Source organism: Bos mutus, chromosome 25 (genome assembly GCF_027580195.1).
Source record: "Bos mutus isolate GX-2022 chromosome 25, NWIPB_WYAK_1.1, whole genome shotgun sequence".
Lineage (NCBI taxonomy): Eukaryota > Metazoa > Chordata > Mammalia > Artiodactyla > Bovidae > Bos > Bos mutus.
Genome location: NC_091641.1, coordinates 23398637 through 23423018, shown reverse-complemented (window position 1 = coordinate 23423018; position 24382 = coordinate 23398637). Strand labels below are relative to the sequence as shown.

The window sequence follows — 24382 nt, the reverse complement described above, 5'->3', positions numbered from 1 at the left end:
ATCCTGAAAGATGATGCTGTGAAAGTGCTGCACTCAATATGCCAGCAAATTTGGAAAACTCAGCAGTGGCCACAGGATTGGAAAAGGTCAGTTTTCATTCCAAACCCAAAGAAAGGCAATGCCAAAGAATGCTCAAACTACTGCACAATTGCACTCATCTCACACGCTAGTAAAGTAATGCTCAAAATTCTCCAAGCCAGGCTTCAGCAGTATGTGAACTGTGAACTTCCTGATGTTCAAGCTGGTTTTAGAAAAGGCAGAGGAACCAGAGATCAAATTGCCAACATCCACTGGATCATGGAAAAAGCAAGAGAGTTCCAGAAAAACATCTATTTCTGCTTTATTGACTATGCCAAAGCCTTTGACTGTGTGGATCACAATAAACTGTGGAAAATTCTGAAAGAGATGGGAATACCAGACCACCTGATCTGCCTCTTGAGAAATTTGTATGCAGGTCAGGAAGCAACAGTTAGAAATGGACATGGAACAACAGACTGGTTCCAGATAGGAAAAGGAGTATGTCAAGGCTGTATATTGTCACCATGCTTATTTAACTTATATGCAGAGTACACCATGAGAAACGCTGGACTGGAAGAAACACAAGCTGGAATCAAGATTGCCAGGAGAAATATCAATAACCTCAGATACGCAGATGATACCACCCTTATGGCAGAAAGTGAAGAGGAACTCAAAAGCCGCCTGATGAAAGTGAAAGTGGAGAGTGAAAAAGTTGGCTTAAGGCTCAACATTCAGAAAACGAAGATCATGGCATCCAGTCCCATCACTTCATGGGAAATAGATGGGAAACAGTGGAAACAGTGTCAGACTTTATTTTTCTGGGCTCCAAAATCACTGCAGATAGTGACTGCAGCCATGAAATTAAAAGACGCTTACTCCTTGGAAAGAAAGTTATGACCAACCTAGATAGCATATTCAAAAGCAGAGACATTACTTTGCCAACAAATGTTCGTCTAGTCAAGGCTAATGTTTTTCCTGTGGTCATGTGTGGATGTGAGAGTTGGACTGTGAAGAAGGCTGAGCGCCGAAGAATTGATGCTTTTGAACTGTGGTGTTGGATAAGACTCTTGAGAGTCCCTTGGACTGCTAGGAGATCCAACCAGTCCATTCTAAAGATCAGCCCTGGGATTTCTTTGGAAGGAATGATGCTAAAGCTGAAACTCCAATACTTTGGCCACCTCATGCGAAGAGTTGACTCATTGGAAAAGACTCTGATGCTGGGAGGGATCGGGGGCAAGAGGAGAAGGGGACGACAGAGGATGAGATGGCTGGACGGCATCACTGACTCAATGGACATGAGTGAACTCCAGGAGTTGGTGATGGACAGGGAGGCCTGGTGTGCTGCGATTCCTGGGGTCGCAAAGAGTCGGACACGACTGAGTGACTGATCTGATCTGAAGATGTTACTGAGAAAAAATCTGGGTATTATTCTCCAATTTATAGATTAATCTCCATAAAATGGAGTTTCAGAAGAAGATTCAAAGATTTTGAGATATTGATATGATGTAGCTGTATGAGTGAGTAAAGTCGCTCAGTCGCGTCTGACTCTTTGTGACCCCATGGACTGTAGCCTAACCAGGTTCCTCCATCCATGGGATTTTCCAGGCAAGAATACTGGAGTGAGTTGCCATTTCCTTCTCCAGGATATCTTCCTGATCCCGGGGTTGAACCCAGGTCTCCCACATTGTAGGCAGACGCTTTACTGTCTGAGCCACCAGGGAAGATATGTATTTTTACAAATTTTTTAAAATAATGAGACTTCTCTGGCATTTCGGTGCTTCCAATGGAGGGGGCACAGGCACCATCCTTGGTCAGGGAACTAAGACCCATATGCCACACAGTGCAGTCAAAAAATTTAAATAAAGAACTTTTAAGTATATAACAGACATGCGTGCATGCATGCAAAGTTGCTTCAGTTGTGTCCCTGACACAACTGTGTTACAGTTGTGACCCTGTGGACCGTAGCCCACCCGGGGCCTCTATCCATGGCATTCTCCTGGCAAGAATACTGGAGTGGGTTGCCATGCCCTTTTCCAGGGGATTTTCCCAACCCAGGGTTTGAACCTATGTCTCTTAACTCTACCTGCATTTTTAGGAGTGTTCTTTACCGCTAGCGCCACCTGGGAAGGCTGTATATTAGACACTTGTATACAAATAGAAAATTTCTGGAAGATAACTTTAAAACCACAGCTATATCTAAGAAATGAGACAAGCGATTGACTAGGGAGTGAACCAGAGACTTTTTATTAAATAGCCATTGATGATGTGCTTACTGTAGACAAAGCCATTCCTGATCATTCTGTATTCTCAGAACCTTTCAGATCTTGGCACTAAGGAATAAATGAATCTGGATTGTTGTGATTCAAATCTAATTACTGGGATGCTAAAATTTTACATGTAGCTAGAACTTTGGGGTAGTTGAATGAATCTGTCATTAAAAATGCTCTCAGAACTTTCCTGGCCTTCCAGTGGTTAAAACTCCATGCTTCCAATGTAGGGGGTGTGGGTTCAATCCCTGGTCGAGGAATTCCACATGCCGCACCTCACAGCCACAAAATTAAAAAAAAAAAAGAATGCTCCCAGTTATCTCAATTTTACTTTGACTTTCCAGGAAGGATATACAGTGTCCAGATAGGCTTGGTCATGATGCTACAGAAGATGCTAGAACAACCCTTGAATTGGCTCGATATTTCCTCAAGTATGGCCCAAAGAAGGTTAGTATCTTTGCTTTCCTTCAACTTATGAGACTAGAACAGTGTCACAAACCACCATATCCTATTTCTTTACAAAAATGGGAGTGTAATTCAAGGTGAAAATATATTTGAAATTAAGATGTGTATCACTAGCATAATATAGTGGTTAAATGTCTCTGAAGTTAGACTTAACCTGTTTTTCAGTAGGTGAAATGATATATATTATAGGTGAAATGATATGTGATATCTAAGGCAATTTCTCTGAAGAACTTTAGTTTCTAGTTTTTAGTTTCTAGATCTGTAAAATGGGAACACACTTCTCTGGGATATTGGTGAGGGTAAATGAGGTATTATAGAGTACAATGCTCTTAGCACAGTGCCATGAATATATTAAGCACCATAAAGTGGTATTAATCATTATAGTTGATAGAATTCCAGTGGTTAAGACTTTGTGCTTCCATTGCAGGGGGCATGGGTTTTATCCCTGTTTAGGGAACTAAAGATCCTGCATGCTACTTTTAAGTCACTGTAACTGATGTTAATAATTGTGATAATTATAAATATCTACATAGATTTTTGCTCTCTTGGGGTAGCACTGTTTCAACAGCAGTTGCCACTTGACTTCTAGGAAGAACTGCATATCACTTGAGTAAAATCTAAGGAAATCTGAATTAAGCATAGGCTTTAGTTAATAACACACTGGAAAAGAATCTATAAAAGAATGGATATGTTGAAAAAAAAAAAAAGAATGGATATGTGTAACTGATTCACTTTGGTATAAATAGAAACTAACACAACATTGTAAATCAACTATACTCAAATAAAAAATTTAAAAAGAAAAAACTAACATCAATAATTGTGCCAAATATATAATACTAATCTAAGATATTAATAATAGTCGAAAATGGCAGTTGAATATGCTTGGGAACTCTATATTCTCTTTATAATTTTTCTGCAAATCTAAAATGATTCTAAGTAAGAAAACTTGTATCTCTATACACGAAAACTCCCAAAGGGCTCTCACTTTATGCAAAGAGAATAAACTAGAATACTTTTAATAATTTTGTATTAATATAATAAAGTCTTTTTTTCTTCATATTGCCATGAAAACTATTCTTTTATAGTTTCAAAAGATTGCATGTTTACAGAGAAGTAAGTTTTAAGTGACTTGGGAATGAATGAATTGTCACTGCTTTTCACTTAGCCCCGCTTGGTCCTTTCCCATATTCATGTTACATCAGCAGCTGGTAACAGATTGCCATTCCTGGCTAAGCAGCCAGACGCGATCTGGTAAGTATTGAACCCAGTCTAGGACTGTGGCATCAGCAAAGTTCACTGTCTACAGAAGCAAAGAACACCACTTGAGTAGGTTTTTCAGGTTTGAGCATTTTGTTTGTTTTGTTTTTTAGCCTCAAATACTTTCAGTTCAGTTCAGTTACTCAGTCATGTCTGACTCTTTGCGACCCCATGAACCGCAGCACGCCAGGCCTCCCTGTCCATCACCAACTCCCGGAGTTTACTCAAACATATGTCCATTGAGTCGGTGATGCCATCCCACCATCTCATCCTCTGTTGTCCCCTTCTCCTCCCACCTTCAATCTTTCCCAGCATCAGGGTCTTTTCAAATGAGTCAGTTCTTCACAACAGGTGGTCAAAGTATTGAGTTTCAGCTTCAGCATCAGTCCTTCCAATGAATATTCAGGACTGATTTCCTTTAGGATGGACTGGTTGGATCTCCTTGCATTCCAAGGGACTCTCAAGAGTCTTCTCCAACACTACAGTTTAAAAGCATCAATTCTTTGGCTCTCAGCTTTCTTTATAGTCCAACTCTCACATCCATACATGACTACTGGAAAAACCATAGCCTTGACTAGATGGACCTTTGTTGGCAAAGTAATGTCTTTGCTTTTTAATATGCTGTCTAGGTTGGTCATAATTTTCCTTCCAAGGAGTAAGCGTCTTTTAATTTCACCATCTGCAGTGATTTTGGAGCCCAAAAAAGTAGTCTGACACTCTTTCCACTGTTTCCCCATCTATTTGCCATCAAATACTTTACAAGATACTAAATGATTTTTACCACTTTATTTTCTTTTAAGATTGCAGAACTAAATCTGGAGGCACTATTTAGTTACCAGGAAAGCCAAGAGCCAAGAAATACAGCAGAAGGAGTTCAGCGGCTAAACACAAGGTAATATTTTTCAGTTCTAAATAGTTACAAAGATAAATGGAGTATCTGATTGCTTATTTAACAACAAAACCTAGCAATTTCTTTTCTCCTTTTGAGTCTATTGAGAAATGTTTATCAATAATATGAGTAACATTCTTCCATTACAGAAACTATGGAGGGAAAACTACCATCTACTTCCCTGAATAGCATGCTTTTCTAATTTTCTGAATATATTGACTTGTCTTAAAATAACTCATTTTACCAAAAAAGTGAGACATTGAAATAACATTGAACTAAGTAGCATGAGAGGAGATATAGACTAGTGAGTATTTTGATTAAAGGAGTCAGCTATAGTCTTGATGTCTTGCCCAGATTGGGGAAAATACAAACAAAAAACAGATTCAGAAGGGATTTGTCTTTGCAGCATAATAAATATATCAGATCCTTACAATCTAGCCTAAACTTTGATAAAGAGCTTTGAATATGTTTTTGTTTATCCTTCCTCTCCCTGAATCAAGAGCAGCAATGACAAATATGATTTCTATAGTGGTGGAAATGTTCTGTAACTGTGCTATCCACACGTGTGAACCTTTTAGTACATGTGACTACTGCAATTAAGAAACTGAATTTTCATTTTATTTAATTTTAATTAAAATAACCACATGTTGCTAATTGGTACCATGTTAGACAGTACAAGTATAAAGAAGTAATTCTTGGGTTATTCCTAACCTCTTAACCTTGGGTTATTCCTTAACCTCTCCTTCTTTACAGTGTTTTAGAATGCCTGGATTCAGTGGGCCAGAAGCTCCTTTTCTTGACCCAGGAGGCAGATGCTAGTGCACTTTCTTCTTCCAAAAACTGTCAAACTATTAAGTGCCTTTCAAATAAAGAGGTAAGTGACCCACTGTGTCTTTGAAGGTTGTATTCAGAGTAGAGGGTAACATAACCCTTCGTAACCTATGCCAGTATCAAGCTGTTATTCATTAGCAACCTTGTGTACCATGAGCCAGTCTTCTGTCTCAAATTTTGTATGGAGCACTTTTAGTCTTAGTTACCCAATAGGAGCAGAACTGTCAGCTGCCAGTGTCTTTTTCCAGATTCTAGCAGGCCTGTGGCTTTGGCTATTGAATTTCTGTCTCTCATGACATTGGTAATTTCATTTTGGGTTTCCTTATAATTAGATTCAGGTTATGCAGACTGTATGTTTAGCCAGATCATACATAAGTAATATGTCCTTTTCAGGGCACCACATCAAGAGGCATATTGGTCCATCTGTCCCTTTCTTGTTTTTATTTTGATGATCTTAACGAGATATTGTCTGCTTTCTCTGTTAGAGAGTTACTGCTTTTTCCCCTTATTTCAAATAAGTACTATGTGAGGATATACTTTAAGAAAAGCAAATACCCTGCTTTTCATCAAAATCCCCTCCTGCTCTTATCAGAATGGTTCCAAATAGGAAAAGGAGTACATCAAGGCTGTACATTGTCACCCTGCTTATTTAACTTATATGCAGAGTACATCATGAGAAACGCTGGGCTGGAAGAAGCACAAGCTGGAATCAAGATTGCCAGGAGAAATATCAATAACCTCAGATATGCAGATGATACCACCCTTATGGCAGAAAGTGAAGAGGAACTAAAAAGCCTCTTGATGAAAGTGAAAGGGGAGAGTGAAAAAGTTGGCTTAAAGCTCAACAATCAGAAAACGAAGATCATGGCATCTGGTCCCATCACTTCATGGAAATAGATGGGGAAACAGTGCAAACAGTGTCAGACTTTATTTTTGGGGGCTCCAAAATCACTGTAGACGGTGACTGCAGCCATGAAATTAAAAGACGCTTACTCCTTGGAAGGAAAGTTATGACCAACCTAGATAGCATATTCAAAAGCAGAGACATTACTTTGCCAACAAAGGTCTGTCTAGTCAAGGCTATGGTTTTTCCTGTGGTCATGTATGGATGTGAGAGTTGGACTGTGAAGAAAGCTGAGTGCCAAAGAATTGATGCTTTTGAACTGTGGTGTTGGAGAAGACTCTTGAGAGTCCCTTGGACTGCAAGGAGATCCATCCAGTCCATTCTAAAGGAGATCAGTCCTGGGTGTTCATTGGAAGGACGGATGCTGAAGCTGAAACTCCAATACTTTGGCCACCTCATGTGAAGAGTTGACTCATTGGAAAAGACTCATGCTGGGAGGAATTGGGGGCAGGAGGAGAAGTGGACAACAGAGGATGAGATGGCTGGATGGCATCACCGACTCAATGGACATGAGTCTGAGTGAACTCCGGGAGTTGGTGATGGACAGGGAGGCCTGGCGTGCTGCGATTCGTGGGGTTGCAAAGAATCAGACATGACTGAGCAACTGAACTCAACTGAACTGATGATTCTTAGCTGAACCAATTTTACTGTGACTATTGTACAATGATGACTTTCCAACTCTATATACTTCCTCCATAGTTACTAGTTGTTACTCAGCATTCTATGAGTAAGAGTCCTCCCATTACCTTATTAATTTGTTCATTCATTCATTAATTTCACATGGACCTGTGGATTCCTATTTTATTTCAGTATGCCCAGTTGTGTCTGACTCTTTGTGACCCATTGGACTCTAGCCCACCAGGCTCCTCTGTCTGTGGAATTTTCCACACAAGAATACTGGCGTGGGTTCCAATTTCCTACTCCAGGGGATCTTCCAAACCCAGGGATTGAATTCACATCTCTTGCGCCTCCTGCACTGGCAGTCAGATTCATTACCACTGTAGCTTCTGGGAAACCCTACTGATGTCTATACATTTATGCAAAATAACTACTGTGAAGCCAAAATGGGCATTTCATTTTTGGACAATTTGAACTTTTTTTTAATATGAAACTTAAATATTAGGTATCCTCCTCAGAGGATATTTTATTACTCTGATTAGGACTCTCAATACTGTGTTGAATGTAGGTGGCAGGAGCGGGCATCCTTGTTCCTGATCTTAGAGAAATAGTTTTTAGTCTTTTACCTTTGAGTATGATGTTCAGTTCAGTTCAGTTCAGTCGTTCAGTCATGTCTGACTCTTTGCGACCCCATGGACCACAGCACGCCAGGCCTCCCTGTCCATCACCAACTCCCGGAGTTTACTCAAACTTATGTCCATTGAGTCGGTGATGCCATCCCACCATCTCATCCTCTGTTGTCCCCTTCTCCTCCCGCCTTCAATCTCTCCCAGCATCAGGGTCTTTTCAAATGAGTCAGTTCTTCACAACAGGTGGTCAAAGTATTGGAGTTTCAGCTTCAGCATCAGTCCTTCCAATGAATATTCAGGACTGATTTCCTTTAGGATGGACTGGTTGGATCTCCTTGCATTCCAAGGGACTCTCAAGAGTCTTCTCCAACACCTCAGTTCAAAAGCATCAATTCTTTGGCGCTCAGCTTTATAGTCCAACTCTCATATCCATACATGACCACTGGAAAAACCATAGCCTTGACTATGTATGATGTATCTGTATGTATGTATGATGTTATCTGTGGGCTTTTCATATATGGCCTTTATTATGTTTGGGAAGTTTCCTCCTATTTTTAGTTTTTTATTGTTTTTATGAACTAGTGTTGAATCTTGTCAAATGCTTATTCTGCAGTTGAATGATCATATGGTTTTGTCTTTCATTCTGTTAATGTGGTATATTACATAGAATTATTTTCATACACTGAAACATCCTTGCATCCCAGGAATAAATTTCACCGGATCATGGTGTGTAAAACTTTCAATGTGTTGTTGAATTCAGTTTGCTAATAACATTTTGCTCTCTAAAATAATCATTGGATTGGAAGGATTATTTCCATTTTATTGTTTTCTGTATCTTTTATAGCTTTTTGTCCCTCCTCTCTTTTCTACTGTCTTCCTTTGAGTTTCATTGATTGTATGTGTATGTGGGTGTGTAGAAACAGACTTTGATACCCTTCTCATTTCCTTTTGAGTATGTTCTGGAGATATTTTCTTTGTAGTCTCATTGCAGTTATCTTAAAGTTAAAACATTGTTTTAAACTGATAACAACTTAATTGCATACAAAAATTCTACTCCTGTAAGCTCCACACCACTCAACTTTATGTTACTGATACCATAAATTGCATTTTTATATATTATATACACATTAACGACCTCAGATATGTGGATGATAAAACTCGAATGGGAGAAAGTGAAGAGGAACTAAAGAGCCTCTCGATGAGGGTGAAGAGAAGAGTGAAGAAGCTGGCTTAAACTCAGTATTAAAAAACTTAAGATCATGGCATGTGTTCCCATCATTTCATGGCAAATAGAAGAGGAAAAGGTGGAAGTAGTGACAGATTTCCTCTTCTTAGGCTCTAAAATCACTGGGGATGGTGACTGCAGCCATGAAATTAGAAGGCAATTGCTTCTTGTCAGGAAAGCTGTATCAAACCTAGTTGTTGTTGTTCAGTGGCTCAGTCACGTCTGACTCCTTGCAACCACATGCACTGTACCACGCCAGGCATCCCTGTCCATCACCATCTCTGGGAGCTTGCTCAAACTCATATCCATTGAGTTGGTGATGCCATCCAACCATCTCATCCTCTGTCGTCCCCTTCTTCTGCCTTCATCCTTTCCCAGCATCCAGGTCTTCTCCAGTGAGTCAGCTTTTCTCATTAGGTGGCCAAAGTACTGGAGCTTCAGCTCCTGCATCAGTCCTTCCAATGAATATTTAGGACTGATTTCCTTTAGGATGGACTGGTTGGATCTTGCAGTCCAAGGGACTCTCAAGAGTCTTCTCCAACACCACAGTTCAAAAGCATCAATTCTTTGGCGCTCAGCTTTTTTATGGTCCAACTCTCATATCCGTACATGACTACTGGAAAAATCATAGCTTTGATTAGACAGACCTTTTTGGCAAAGTAGTGTCTCTGCTTTTTAATGTGCTGTCTAGGTTTGCCATAGCTTTTCTTCCAAGGAGCAAGCGTCTTTTAATTTCATGGCTGCAGTCACCATCTGCAGTGTTTTTGGAGTCCAAGAAAATAAAGTCTGTCACTGTTTGCATTGTTCCCCATTTATCCCCATCAAAAAGCTCTTTGGTTCCTCTTCGCTTCCTGCCATAAGGGTCATGCCATCTGCTATCTTAGGTTATTGATATTTCTCCTGGCAATCTTGATTCCAGCTTGAGCTTCAGCTACCCTGGCATTTTGCATGATGTACTCTGTATGTAAGTAAATAAACAGGGGGACAGTATACAGCCTTGATGTACTCCTTTCCCAATTTGGAACCAGTCCGTTGTTCCATATTAGAAAAACAATTAACATAGGCATGTAGTTATTTTTTCCATGTTTTTGTCAATTTAAGTTCTGGATAATTAAAAGTGAATTTATGCACCAAAATTACACCAATATAAGTGTATTATGTTTATGTGTCTTCATGTATTTACCTTAATTGGAATACTTTCATGTTGTTGTCTAGTATCCTTTCATTTTAAAGGACTCCCCCTGTAGCATTTCTCATAAGAGTAAGCATAGTGATGATAAACTTCCTCAAGTTTTTTTTTTTTTTTTTAACCTTCATTTTTTAAGCATAGTTTTGCTGGATACAGTTTTCTTGGTTGATGGGGTTTGTTTGTTTTTTAGCTCTTTGAATTTTTCACTCTCTTCTGATTTGCAAGGTTTCTGTAAAGAAATCCACTGATAATCTTATGAAAGCATCCTTGTATGTGATGAATTGCTTTTCTCTTGCTGCTCAAGATTCTCTCTTTAATTTTGTCTTTTAACAAATTTGATTGTAATATGTCTTTGTGTTGGTCTCTTTAGATTTATCCTGCTTGGAGTCCTTTCAGTTTATTGAATTTGTATGTTCTTTGCTTTGCTCAGATATGGGGGGTTTTCAGCCATTATTTCTTCAGATAAGCTCTGTATCCCTTTTTCTCTTCTTCTGGGATGCCTATATTTTTCTGTATTAGTCCTCTAGATGATGTCCTGTAAGCCTCTTAGATGCTATTTGCTTTTCTTTATTCTTTTTGCTCTAACTTAGTAATTTCAAAGATATATTTTCAAGTTTGCCTAATCAAGTCTGATGTTGAAACCCTTTAGTGAATTTTTCAATTCACTTAATGTATTTTTCAGCTCCAGAGTTTATTTAGTTCTTTTTTATATAGTTGCTGTCTCTTTAATGAAATTCTCATTTTGTTCCTGATTTCATTAGTTGTTTATCTTTGTTCTCTTTTTAGTTCATTCTGTATTTCTTTAGGTCAGCTACCTCTCCCATTGTTAGGGCCTGGCATTGTGGAAAGGAAAGCGTTCACTGATCAGCTCAGAGTGAGTTTTCAGGACCTCTCAAATCTACTTTGAGGATGTGTTGTCACTGAGCTTGTGCAGGTGCTTTTAGTTGTCTCATACTCCCCGAGCAGCTTGTCCCTGTTTCCTTTCAGAACTTGCAATCTGTTGCTCCTCCTGACATCTGTGTTTGGAACTGCAGCTCTAATGTGCAGTGATTACAAGTTCATCATTAAGATGTGATTGCATCAGTGGCTTACAAACAAGGCTGCCAGTCCTATCAGTGGTTTGAGTCAAGTGAAACAGAAACTAATCAGTCCCTCGGGCAATGCCCAATCTAACCATGACATTGAGTGCATGGTCCACTCTTGTTTCTGTCCAGAGGGAAGATCCCCAGTATGGGAAGTTTCCTCTATGTTGAGCTCTTCTAGGTTAGATAGTGCAGGCATAGATGGGTATACAAAACCTGCATATTTTCCTTTTCCTGTTGCTGGGATCCCTTGTTGTTGTTGTGTCTGGGTGCTGTAGTTCTCCACTGGTCTCTTATATTCTTGCAAAGATATTTTGGCTTACATAGTATTAAAGTGGTGTGTGTGGCAAACTGAGGGCCTAAAGCTTCCTTGTACTCTTATCTGCGATGTCAGGCTCTCTTTTTTCTTTTTTTAAAGTGTTGATGGTTTTTTTGAGAAAGATGTGCTAGGAAGAGTAAGTTTATAATGCTCTTGTGAGGGATTGGTATTTATCTTTTCCTATCTTTTATTTCTCTTTTTTCCTTAATTTCTTTTTTTTTTTCCTTTACTGCAGTGGCTCCAATAGGGTATTGCCTCTTCTCTATATATCTGATTTTTCCCCAGAAACACTGTTTCTCTAAGGCTGTCAAGTCTCTTCCTTGTAGTCAAGGGCTTGAACCTTCAAAGTTGTGACCTGTCTTCATTGGTTTGGCATTTAGTTGTAGTTTTTTCTGGGGCTGATTTTGTTTGTTTCACCCAAGCCTTCTGTGCCCCTTGGCTCCCTGCCCCTCAAAGTCTCTTGCACCTCTTCTCCCTCTTTATTCACAGGCTTACAACAGTGTGGGGTGATGGTAGCTCTGTTGGAATTTAACTTGTTTTTTTACTTAGAGGTAATTTGAAGGTTGTAATAGTCTGCTGCTTAGTAATGCTAGAGATCTGGGTCATATGTGATTCTGTTCTTTTTACTGATTAGATGGTTTTTTACAAGGCTGTGTGGTATCACCATTTTTTTTCCAGACCTTGAAGTCAGCCTCACATTGCTTTTTAACATGGGTAAAAAGACAACCATTGTTTATATTACTGTGGCTCACCTCCACAAGCCACAATAGACTAGATTCCTGCCTCATCCAGGCTGTGCTGTTTTCTACAGGTTCTTGAGCAGGCTAGAGTGGAAATCCCCCTGTTTCCCTTCAGCATCGTGCAGTTCTCTTTTGAACCCTTTTCACCCAACCTCACTGAAGAGATGAACAAAAGGGTAAGTGAATGGGTTCTACTAGGTGATTTATTTGATGACATTATAATCTCCTCCAATTAAGGAAAGTAATACATACTTATATTAAGTTTACTATATATTTCTCTAAATTTTTTCTATAGGTATATTACCATTTACATTTTTATGATGGGAATCAGACTATATATTCTATTTTGCAACTTTATTTTTTCACTTAACAATATATCTTAAACATCTGTTCATAACACTATATAATCTTTGTGCTGCCTAGTTTTCTTTTGTAGGATATACCTATTATTTTCAGCATTTGGATTTGATAAAATTTTGCTATTCCAAATAATGATGCCGTGAAATCCCTGAAGACAAATTCTTGTACATTTGACAGGTGTTTGTGTTGAGAAATTCTTTGAAAGGATTTAATCCCATGTTTCAACTTATGATTTCTTTAGATTTGACTTGATTCTCTTTCCACATCCATCTCCTCACTGTATTCTGTTGTTTTTCTTGTAGATAAAGATCAAGTGGACAGAGATGTCAACTGTCTACGCTGGGCCATTTAATAAAAATTGTAACCTCAGTGCTCTGAAGAGGCTGTTTAAGAGTTTTGGTCCAGTCCAGTTAATGACTCTTGTTCTTGAAACACATCAGGTAATGAGACAAGAAAACTTAGATTTTTGACCTTCTAATCTATTGTGGTAAATTCAGATGCCTTCTAGGGCCATTCAGATATTAGTGATTTGAGCTTGATTGTCACCAACTGGAATATGAGACATGCTCTGTTTCATGGGAACAGTGTTGACCCATAAGAATATGTGCCCAGTATTGACAAGATCTGATGTTTTGAGAATTAAGAAGTCTGCCAATACTCATATTGCCTCCAATTTTCTTAAATTTCATGTTCAGTTCAGTTTCAGTTCATTCGCTCAGTTGTGTCCGACTCTTTGCGACCCCATGAACCGCAGCACGTTGGGCCTCCCTGTCCATCACCAACTCCCGGAGTCTACCCAAACCCATGTTGTTTTTGGTTTGGGGGGCATTTTTTGTTTTGATCCATCCTAATGGGTGTGAGCCAGGGTGGCTTCCCTGGTGGCTCAGAGGTTAAAGCGTCTGCCTGCAATGAGGGAGACCTGGGTTCAATCCCTGGGTCGGGAAGATCCTCTGGAGAAGGAAATGGCACCCCACTCCAGTATTCTTGCCTGGAGAATCCCATGGAAGGAGGAGCCTGGTGGGCTACAGTTCACGGGGTCGCAGAGTCGGACACGACTGAGCGACTTCACTTTACTTCACAATGGATGTGATGTAATATCTTGTGGTTTTCTTGACTTCCATCTCCCTAATGATTAATGATGTTGAGTATCTCTGTATGTTTAGTGGCCATTTGTATATCTTCTTTGGAGAAATGCCTCTCCTAGTCCTTTGCCTATTTTTTAATTGGGTTGTTTGATGTTTTTGTTGAGTCTTAGTAGTTCTCTATGTATTTTATTTTTTAATATTTATTTGGCTGTACCAGGTCTTACTTGCAGTTTGATCTTTGTTGGGACATGCAAACTTTTTAGTTGAAGCATATGGGATCTAGTTCCCTGACCAGGGATCAAACCCAGCTCCCCTGCATTGGGAGCACAGAGTCTTAGCCCCTGGACCACCAGGGAGGTCCCCTATATATTTTGACTCCTTCAGTAGATATGTGATTTGCAAATATTTTCTCCCATTCTTTCTGCTGCCTTTTCACATTGTTGATGGTTCTTCCTTGATGCACATTTTGATTTAGTTCTCTCTCTACTTTTTTTATTTTGTTGCCTGTGTCTTTGGTGTCATATTCAAGAAATCATTGTCAAATCCAATAAAATGAAGGTTTTCTATGGGAGCACTTTAATCTCTATGATGATGTTATGGCTTGGACTATCACATAGATTTAGCTATTTGGTTAATCAAATAGAAAAGCAGTAAATTTGAAGACACAAATCCAGTGGAAGAACTTAACCTCCAGAAGTTTGTGGGAAAGCTGCTTATTTAAAAAATTAAGCTAATAAGACAAATGGGAATCTCTGCCTGTGACTTAGAGTGATGACTTTAGTGATTAATAATAAATAATATGAAAAGCAATTTAGGCAGTAAATACTTTTGTTACTTACCCCATAGCACCCAGAGAGAGAAAGGCTTCAATTTTAGGTGACAAATTTAAGGTTATTTTCTGAGAAACTAGGTTTTGCATGTGGTGATTCTACTTAAAATGACAGTTTGTGATCACTGTCTAGCCCAGCACTGCAGGGACATCCATTCTTGTGACTTTGGCCACTGTAGTTTAAGGGGACTCTATTCCCAGCCCCTTCTCTGGCAGTTTAAGCCTACAAAGCCAAAGTAAGAAAATCTCGGTGTTCCTGCAGCCACATCTCTGTATACAATATGAAGTCCTGGAAGCTGCCCAGCTGGCCATAGAGTCTTTGGATGGCGTCCTGGTAGAGGGTTCCTGCATCAAGGTAAGGTCACCAGAGAAAGCATAAAGTAGTACCCTTCACTCAACCCTGTATTTTCCAGCTTAGACAAGCACCCTTCAGAAGCTTAGACATGAGACTTTATATTATGGAAAGTCTTCATCCAAGCCTGGTATTCTTATAGTGGTGACCTGGCACATGATAACTTTAATTTTTGTCAAAATCAATCTGCACTGCATTGGCATTGTCCTTCTACTCTTTATGACTCAGTTCAGTTCAGTTTAGTCGCTCAGTTGTGTCCGATTCTTTGCGACCCCATGAATCATGGCACGCCAGGCCTCCCTGTCCATCACCAACTCCCGGAGTTCACTCAGACTCAAGTCCATTGAGTTGGTGATGCCATCCAGCCATCTCATCCTCTGTCTTCCCCTTCTCCTCCTGCCCCCAATCCCTCCCAGCATCAGGGTCTTTTCCAATGAGTCAACTCTTTGCATGAGGTGGCCAAAGTATTGGAGTTTCAGCTTCAGCATCAGTCCTCCCAATGAACACCCAGGGCTGATCTCCTTCAGAATGGACTGGTTGGATCTCCTTGCAGTCCAAGGGACTCTCAAGAGTCTTCTCCAACACCACAGTTCAAAAGCATCAATTCTTCGGCGCTCAGCTTTCTTCACAGTCCAACTCTCACATCCATACATGACCACTGGAAAAACCATAGCCTTGACTAGACAGACCTTTGTTAGCAAAGTAATATCTCTGCTTTTCAATGTGCTATCTAGGTTGGTCATAACTTTCCTTCTAAGGAGTAAGCGTCTTTTAATTTCATGGCTACAATCACCATCTGCAGTGATTTTGGAGCCCCAAAAAATAAAGTCTGACACTATTTCCACTGTTTCCCCATCTATTTCCCATGAAGTGATGGGACCAGATGCCATGATCTTAGTTTTATGAATGTTGAGCTTTAAGCCAACTTTTTTCCCTTTCACTTCCATCAAGAGGGTTTTTATTAGTTCCTCTTCACTTTCTGCCATAAGGGTGGTGTCATCTGCATATCTGAGGTTATTTATATTTCTCCTGGAAATCTTGATTCCAGCTTGTGCTTCTTCCAGCCCAGCGTTTCTCGTGATGTACTCTGCATATAAGTTAAATAAGCAGGGTGACAATATACAGCCTTGACATACTCCTTTTCCTATTTGGAACCAGTCTGTTGTTCTATGTCCAGTTCTAACTGTTGCTTCCTGACCTGCATACAGGTTTCTCAAGAGGCAGGTCAGGTGGTCTGGTATTCCCATCTCTTTCAGAATTTTCCACAGTTTATTGTGATCCACACAGTCAAAGGCTTTGGCATAGTCAATAAAGCAGAAATAGATGTTTTTCTGGAACTCTCTTGCTTTTTTCATGATCCAGCGATTGTTGGCAATTTGATCTCTGGTTCCTCTGCCTTTTCTAAAACCAGCTTGAACATCTGGAAGTTCATGGTTCACATATTGCTGAAGCCTTGCTTGCAGAATTTTGAGCATTACTTTACTAGCATGTGAGATGAGTGCAATTGTGCGGTAGTTTGAGCATTCTTTGGCATTGCCTTTCTTTGAGAATGGAATGGAAACTGACCTTTTCCAGTCCTGTGGCCACTGCTGAGTTTTCCAAATTTGCTGGCATATTGAGTGTAGCACTTTCACAGCATCAGCTTTCAGGATTTGAAAGAGCTGAACTGGAATTCCATCACCTCCACTAGCTTTGTTCATAGTGATGCTTTCTAAGGCCCACTTGACTTCACATTCCAGGATGTCTGGCTCTAGGAGAGTGATCACACCATCGTGATTATCTGGGTCATGAAGCTCTGTTTTGTACAGTTCTTCTGCCACCTTTTCTTAATATCTTCTGCTTCTGTTAGGTCCATATCATTTCTGTCCTTTATCAAGCCCATCTTTGCATGAAATGTTCCCTTGGTATCTCTAATTTTCTTGAAGAGATCTCTAGTCTTTCCCATTCTGTTGTTTTCCTCTATTTCTTTGCATTGATCACTGAGGAAGGCTTTCTTATCCCTCCTTGCTATTCTTTGGAACTCTGCATTCTGATGCTTATATCTTTCCTTTTCTCCTTTGCTTTTCACTTCTCTTCTTTTCACAGCTATTTGTATGGCCTCCCCAGACAGCCATTTTGCTTGTTTGCATTTCTTTTCTATGGAGATGGTCTTGATCCCTGTCTCCTATACAGTGTCACAAACCTCCGTCCATAGTTCATCAGGTACTCTGTCTATCAGATCTAGTCCCTTAAATTTATTTCTCACTTCCACTCTATAATCATAAGGGATTTGATTTAGGTCATACCTGAATGGTCTACTGGTTTTCCGCACTTTCTTCAATTTAATTCTAAATTTGGCAATAAGCAGTTCATGATCTGAGCCATAGTCAGCTCCTGGTCTTGTTTTTGCTGACTGTATAGAGCTTCTCCATCTTTGGCTGCAAAGAATATAATCAATCTGATTTTGGTATTGACCATCTGGTGATGTTCATGTGTAGAGTCTTCTCTTGTGTTGTTGGAAGAGGGTGTTTGCTATGACCAGTGCATTTTCTTGGCAAAACTCTATTAGTTTTTGCCCTGCTTCATTCCGTATTCTAAGGCCAAATTTGCCTGTTACTCCAGGTGTTTCTTGACTTCCTACTTTTGCATTCCAGTCCCCTGTAATGAAAAGGACATTTTGGGAGTTAGTTCTAAAAGGTCTTGTAGGTCTTCATAGAACCATTCAACTTCAGCTTCTTCTGCATTACTGGTTGGGGCATAGGCTTGGACTACCATGATATTGAATGGTTTGCCTTGGAAATGAACAGATATCATTCTGTCATTTTTGAGATTGCATCCAGGTACTGCATTTCAGACTCTTTTGTTGACCATGATGGCTACTCCATTTCTTCTAAGGGATTCCTGCCCACAATAGTAGATATAATGGTCATCTGAGTTATCACCCATTCCAGTCCATTTCAGTTCGCTGATTGCTAGAATGTCGACGTTCACTCTTGCAATCTCCTGTTTGACTACTTCCAATTTGCCTTGTTTCATGGACCTGACATTCCAGGTTCCTATGCAATATTGGTCTTTACAGCATCGGATCTTGCATCTATCACCAGTCACATCCACAAATGGGTATTGCTTTTGCTTTGGCTCCATCCCTTCATTCTTTCTGGAGTTATTTCTCCACTGATCTCTAGTAGCATATTGGGCACCTACAGACCTGGGTAGTTTCTCTTTCAGTATCCTATCATTTTGCCTTTTCATACTGTTCATGGGGTTCCTAAGGCAGGAATACTGAAGTGGTTTTCCATTCCCTTCTCCAGTGGACCACATTCTGTCAGACCTCTCCACCATGACGCGTCCGTCTTGGGTGGTCCCACATGGCATGGCTTAGTTTCATTGAGTTAGACAAAGCTGTGGTCCATGTGATCAGATTGGCTGGTTTCCTGTGATTATGGTTTCAGTGTGTCTGCCTTCCAATGCCCTCTTGCAACACCTACCGTCTTACTTGGGTTTCTCTTACCTTGGACTCTCTATCACTACTTAGATCTAAATGGTTTGTTTGTTTTATGGTTGCCCTTTAGCTTTCAGGGAAATCAATGGTATCTTGATGTTTCTTATGTAATTAAACCAGAATTTCATTGGTGTAGATGGCAGAGAACTGATTTCCATTGCAGGTGTTGGGGTGAAAAGGAAAGGTAAGGGAGTATTATTTACACAAAAATATTTACATTTTTATTTATTTATCTACTATGTAAGTTACTACCATAGTTCTTTGGGGCAGTTATCATTAGCCTCTGTATATAGATAAGGAAACTGAAGAATTAAGTTACTTGCTAGTATGTAACAGGCCTGGGGATTGAAGTAGTGACTTTTTTAGCACTAATGCCATCTTTCCTTGGTTAGGTGCAGAGGCCTGTGACAGAACTCACCCTTGATTGTGACACGCTTGTGAATGAGTTGGAACAAGATTCTGAGAACCGTGGTACTATATACCTGTCTGGAGTGAGTGAAACCTTCAAAGAACACCTGTTGCAACACTGTAGCATCTTCCTGGGCCTGGAAGCTATGATCTTGCCTAAAGATCTTAAAAGTGGAAAGCAGAAAGGATATTGTTTCTTGAGTAAGTCTATGCCACCAAATATAGCCTTGGGGAAGGAGATTAAAGATGGTGATACCATGAGGTCAGAAAAAGGAAACATTCACCGAATAGGCTCTCCTGGGCTGGATCAGGTCAGCGTCTCCTGATTTTGTCCTTCTTCCTTGGCTCCGGGTGAGCTCTAACTCGGATGGTGATCAGTTTTGTTTTTGGTTTCTTCTTTTTGGTCCTTAATAACAGAACAGAGTATTGTTGTTTTCAGGGTTCAAAACATTTGGCAGTGCCCAGAGGGCCCTCAACATTCTCACGGGCAAGGACTGGAAGCTGAGAGGCAGGCATGCCCTAACCCCCAGGCACCTCCATGCCTGGCTCAGGGGCTTACCTCGCGAATCAAGGCTACCAGGGGTTCGTGTCATACCTCCCCCTTCAGAGCAGGAGGCCTGGCAGGTGAGTGAGTTAATGACTGTATCCTGGGGCTTGAGGGGAAAGGTAGCTAGATACTTTAGTTTTCTTGGTCTTGGTGTTGGCCTTCTGATATTTATGGAAATTAGTCATGAGATTCCTGGCACTTAACTTCACTCTCCAGCTTCTTCCAGCCCTGGACACACCTTTCTTTCTCCAAGATATCTCATACTTTGTCTCCTCCAAACTTGCTAAAATCAAGTTTTTGAGGTGGCTCTCCAAGGGATTTTGAGGGGTTGATACAGGAAGTTGGAGAGCTGGACCAGTCTTAAGTGATCTAAGGTTTCCTGCAGTGTATATATACACAAGATGATTTTTGGTGGTTGTAGGTGGACCTCATTTTTCACCTTTTTTTAGTTATGAACTTTTTTTTCTAATATTTATTTAAGGTAACAACCACCACATTGAACCTGTGATTACATGGATAGTATTATTTTTAAAGTGAAAGTGAAGTCCCTCAGTCGTGTCCAACTCTTTGTGACCCCATGGTATGTAGCCTGCCAGGCTCCTCCATCCATGGGATTTTCCAGGCAAGAAGACTGGAGTGGATTGCCATTTCCTTCTCTAGGGAGAAGGAATTGAACCTGTGTCTCCTGCATTGCAGGAAGACTCTACCATCTGAGCCCCCAGGGATCCCTAGTATTACTTAGATGAAGCTAAGGAGGAAATTGATTCACTTTAAAGAAAACCATTAGGGAATATCCAACAGAAGGGTGAAGATAGGAGGTGAGTGGCTTAAGTTTGGGAAACTGCCCTAGTCTCAAGTCCCACATTTAGCAGATGAGAAATAGAGATGAGAGCTCGTGAATGACTTGCCCAGGTCACAGATATGCTTAATAGCAGAGGCCAGACTAGAGCTCTCCTTAGTGATTTGGTTTCCCTAACTCAGGGCCCTGGAAGATCCATCTGGAGGAATGGACAGTAGCTGTCCTAAACTGACTTGAAAGCCTGGGGATGCTGGGATGGGCCGGGAACCCTATAGTATAGATTCTGGCTTCACACTGAGGATTTGAACAGAGCCTTTCCTGGGAGCCTGAGGAGGAATGTTGCCATCTGTCCAAAAGTGAGCATTGGGTACCCTGGCTGAGTGTCTATATCTGGCTTTGATCCTAGATGCTGAACGTGGACCATCCAAAGATAGCTGCCTGGCACTGGGGCCGGAAGATAGAAAAGCTCTACCACAACCTGTGCCCAGGCACCCTCTGCCTGATCTTGCTGCCAGGAACCAGGAGGTAAGGACTGAAGGGTTGTTCCTTCATGATTCTGACCTCTGGACTTAAGTTTTTATTGGAGAAAGGCCTTTGGTTGATGTCCAGGCACATAAATGAAGACTGAAATGAATCATCTCTTTAACTCTCACAGTGCTAAGAGATAGGTTATTGTATTCCTATTTTACATGTATTTGCTCTTCTATAACTACATTTTGTGGTCCCTCAAAGAGATGGCTCATCCCAGTTTAAAGGCAGAGATCTTAGATCCTGCAGCCTCTCTAGAACAAGAGGCACTTGAGTAAAAAATGGTCAACTTCTAGGCAAGGTACAGGCTCAGATGTGACCAGAGCCTACCTTTCCCACATATAAGGAATGTGTTCCTATCTTCCCTGCCCTTTCCCCCTTTACCAGTTCTGTTAAGAGATAGGGCCTGTTTTGTTGATTCTAAGCCTGAGGAGTGGTGAAGCAGGATTCTGGGTCTAGTCCCAGCTGTATCACTTAACTTTTCTGACAAGTAGTGGCCAAGCCACCTTCCTATTATGGATCTATTTCCCTTTGGTAAGATGAGGGATTTAAAATAAGTCAGTAATTTTCAAATACTTTAAACTGTAAAAATGAAAGTGTTAATAGCTCAGTCATGTCTGACTCTTTGCAACCCCATGGACTGTAGCCCACCAGGCTCCATGTAATTTCCCAGGCAAGAATACTGGAGTGGGTTGCCATTCCCTTCTCAAGGGGATCTTCCCAACCTGGGGAGCAAACCCGGGTCTCCTGCATTCCAAGCAGATTCTTTACCACTGAGCCACCAGGGATCAGTTCTTTAAACTATAAAACCCTTTATTAAAGAGAAAAATTTTGATGTTAAATCTTTACTGAGGCATAAAGATGAGCAGTTCTGAAATGGGTGAGTAGGTATATGAATGAATGTGTATTGGGGGAGGAGGGAAAGAGGGCAGTGGCTCTTTTGAAATAAGCAGTTTGAAAATCACTGGATTGTATTATTTCTAATAAGTCCCTTAAAATTCTGACATTCTAGGATTATTTCACAGGCCCAGAGTTCCAGGTAGTGAAACATGAATGAATGCCTCAGGCCTTGAATCCTGGATCAGAAGTTAATTTCCTGTTATAAAATTCTTATAATATGTATTAGGAAGCCTAGTGAAACAGGCTTCCTGCTGGGTAGCTTATAAGAATTACTGTCTCTGAGAAACAGAAATAATTACTAGATGTTTACAGCAAAAAAAAAAAAAAAAAAATCTTGGACTGATACACTTTAAACAGGCTTATAGGTAGACTTAACAGTAAGAGGTTAAAAAGTGACCCACAATTGCCAAAGAAAGAGAAAAAAAGCTTTTTGGTTAACAGTTTGGTCTCTAAAAGGGGCAAACTTGAACTTGCCTGGACAAAACTTCTCAGAGCAAGTGCTATGGAGGTTGAGGTAAAATAGGCAAATCTTCATGTACCAAGTAGAATACTTAGCTTGTAAGTATTCTACCCCCATTGTGTAGGTAAACTAAGCCAAGAGAGGGTCAAAGCTTTCTTCTTCTAGAAGTGGTTGGGATATTCTCAGGGGATGAGGCCTTAGAGGTGGGAACACTGGGTCAGGGAGCAAAAAAGCTTAAGTTCTGACTGAGGCAAAGGTCCCAAAGGCATGTTTGACAAGTCAGGAGAAAACTGGAAACAGCAAATCCTGTAGTAACAAAACCTGATGTTGGTCCTTTGTTTCAAAAGTTACACTCTCATTTCTGTAGTCATAATGATCTGTAGCCAGCAGCAGGAGTATGTTATTTCCCCGAGCTATAAGCCTTCTGTGTGACTGACTGCTTGTGGCCTCTTCTGTGCAGTGTCTCCATGATGCCAGCAGATAACACTTGAGAAACAGTAAAAGTGGCTCAGGAAGGAGTAGCAAGGAGAGTTGAAGGTTTTCCCTCATGGTGGGAGCTTGACTCAGCTCTTAATAATTGCTGTAATTCATCAAACCCTTAATAAATGTCAAGTAGTGCTAAGTGTTTTACATGCAGTTTTGGTTAAGGTTATTGCATCTCCATTTTAACAAGATGAGGAAAAGGCTCAGGTTAAGCACCTTGCTTAAGGTTACAACAGCTTGTAAGTGCACAATTAATACTTGAATTATTAAGTGTAAACTGTTACTCGCTCAGTCATGTCTCTTTGTGACCCCATGGACCCACCAGCCTTCTCTGTCCATGGGATTCTCCAGGCAAGATTACTGGAGAGGGTTGCCATTCCGTTCTCCCGACCCAGGGATCGAACCCTGATCTCCTGCATTGCAAGCGGATTCTTTACTGTATTTGAATTATGATTGTCTCTAATTTCAGAGCCACTCTCCAGCACTCAGAACTCCAGTTCTCCATACTCAAAAGGCCTGTGGCTTGTTAGCTTAAGTTCAGACATTAGGTGGAGACAGATTTGTCTTTGCTCATTTCTGCCTCCTCCGCCTTGGAGAGCACCTCAGCCCTTTCACCCAATTCCATGAGTATTCACTATGAGGTCGTAGGAAACTAAAATATATCAGGTGACTCCTAAATTCTAAGCAATATGCTAGGTGTTTCACAACATATTAAAAGTTAACATTTTTAAGTAGTGCGTGGCATGTGATAGGTGCTACAGAAGTAGTTTTAGCAAAACAACATTCTAACAGCAGTTTAAAAGGATTCTGATGACAGTCTGTTGTTATCTACAGCAGTACCTACTCAAGGTACATTAGCTGTTTGGGAGGAGTAAATGAGGACACATCTACCGTTCTTACTGCTTTAGTTGCAGTAAGTGCTCCATCTACATTAATATGTTAGCTGGTATAGTCTACAGTCCTTCCCAAAGCCCTGTGAGATAGTAATTTAAATATTTAATATTTCTTTATCGTTGAAGAAACTGAGTTTGAGATCATTCACCCTTAGTTGAGATGTGCCTCACATCTGTTAAGTGGCAGAGCAGTGATTTGATTCTGGGCATCTGGGACTAGTCAGTATTCTTTCCATTGAACTATTTTCAGCAGGCAGCTTTCCATAGGCTGTCTGCCTACCTGGCCCTCACCCCCATGGCACACACACATACAAAAAAACCCTTTCTCCTTTACCTTACTTTTTGTCAACAGGGTTGAATGAATGGTTAACTGTCTACTCCTCCTCCATTACAGCACTCATGGATCGCTCTCTGGCCTAGGACTGATGGGAATAAAAGATGAAGAGGAAAGCACCATTCCACAAACATGTGTTTGTGAGTCTGCCCACCACCTTCCGGGTGTCATTTCTTAATCCCTTGTGGGCAATGGCAGAAAATGTGGTCAGGCTGCAGGCACTCCACAGGCTGCCAGACCTCTCTATATAGCAGACAGTTTGTGGAAACATTGTACTCACTTAAGAGTCTAGTCCATTTATATGGCATGTACAAATTTTCAATAAATACCTAAAATTAAAACCTCATCTTTGAGGGGAGGCTACCAGTTTGTACTTTGGTGTCAGTGGGTTTATATACAAGTATTCTAGCAGGTGCTTATTTATGTAGCACTCCTATTAAACGGTATACTGTATATAAGTAAGGAAACCAGGAAGAGAAAACCCAGACAG

The 24382-nt window shown here is 40.5% G+C and overlaps 1 protein-coding gene across 4 annotated transcripts in view; it reads left to right on the top strand.

Moving 5' to 3' along the window:
* The window catches only part of REXO5 (RNA exonuclease 5), a 60501-nt gene extending 36361 nt beyond the window's left edge, over positions 1–24140 (top strand). For 3 of the 4 annotated variants that reach the window (XM_014478154.2, XM_070362917.1, XM_005895567.3), the window contains exons 11-20: positions 2630–2732; positions 4808–4899; positions 5650–5770; positions 12505–12609; positions 13096–13233; positions 14970–15062; positions 18933–19149; positions 19388–19572; positions 20701–20819; positions 23953–24140. In XM_014478154.2, the coding sequence (XP_014333640.2) occupies positions 2630–2732; positions 4808–4899; positions 5650–5770; positions 12505–12609; positions 13096–13233; positions 14970–15062; positions 18933–19149; positions 19388–19572; positions 20701–20819; positions 23953–24070 (1291 nt within the window). In that variant the 3' untranslated portion in view covers positions 24071–24140. The remainder of the gene's footprint in view (positions 1–2629; positions 2733–4807; positions 4900–5649; positions 5771–12504; positions 12610–13095; positions 13234–14969; positions 15063–18932; positions 19150–19387; positions 19573–20700; positions 20820–23952) is intronic. The other variant, XM_070362918.1, reaches the window with a different exon arrangement.
* The last annotated feature ends 242 nt before the right edge of the window (positions 24141–24382 follow it).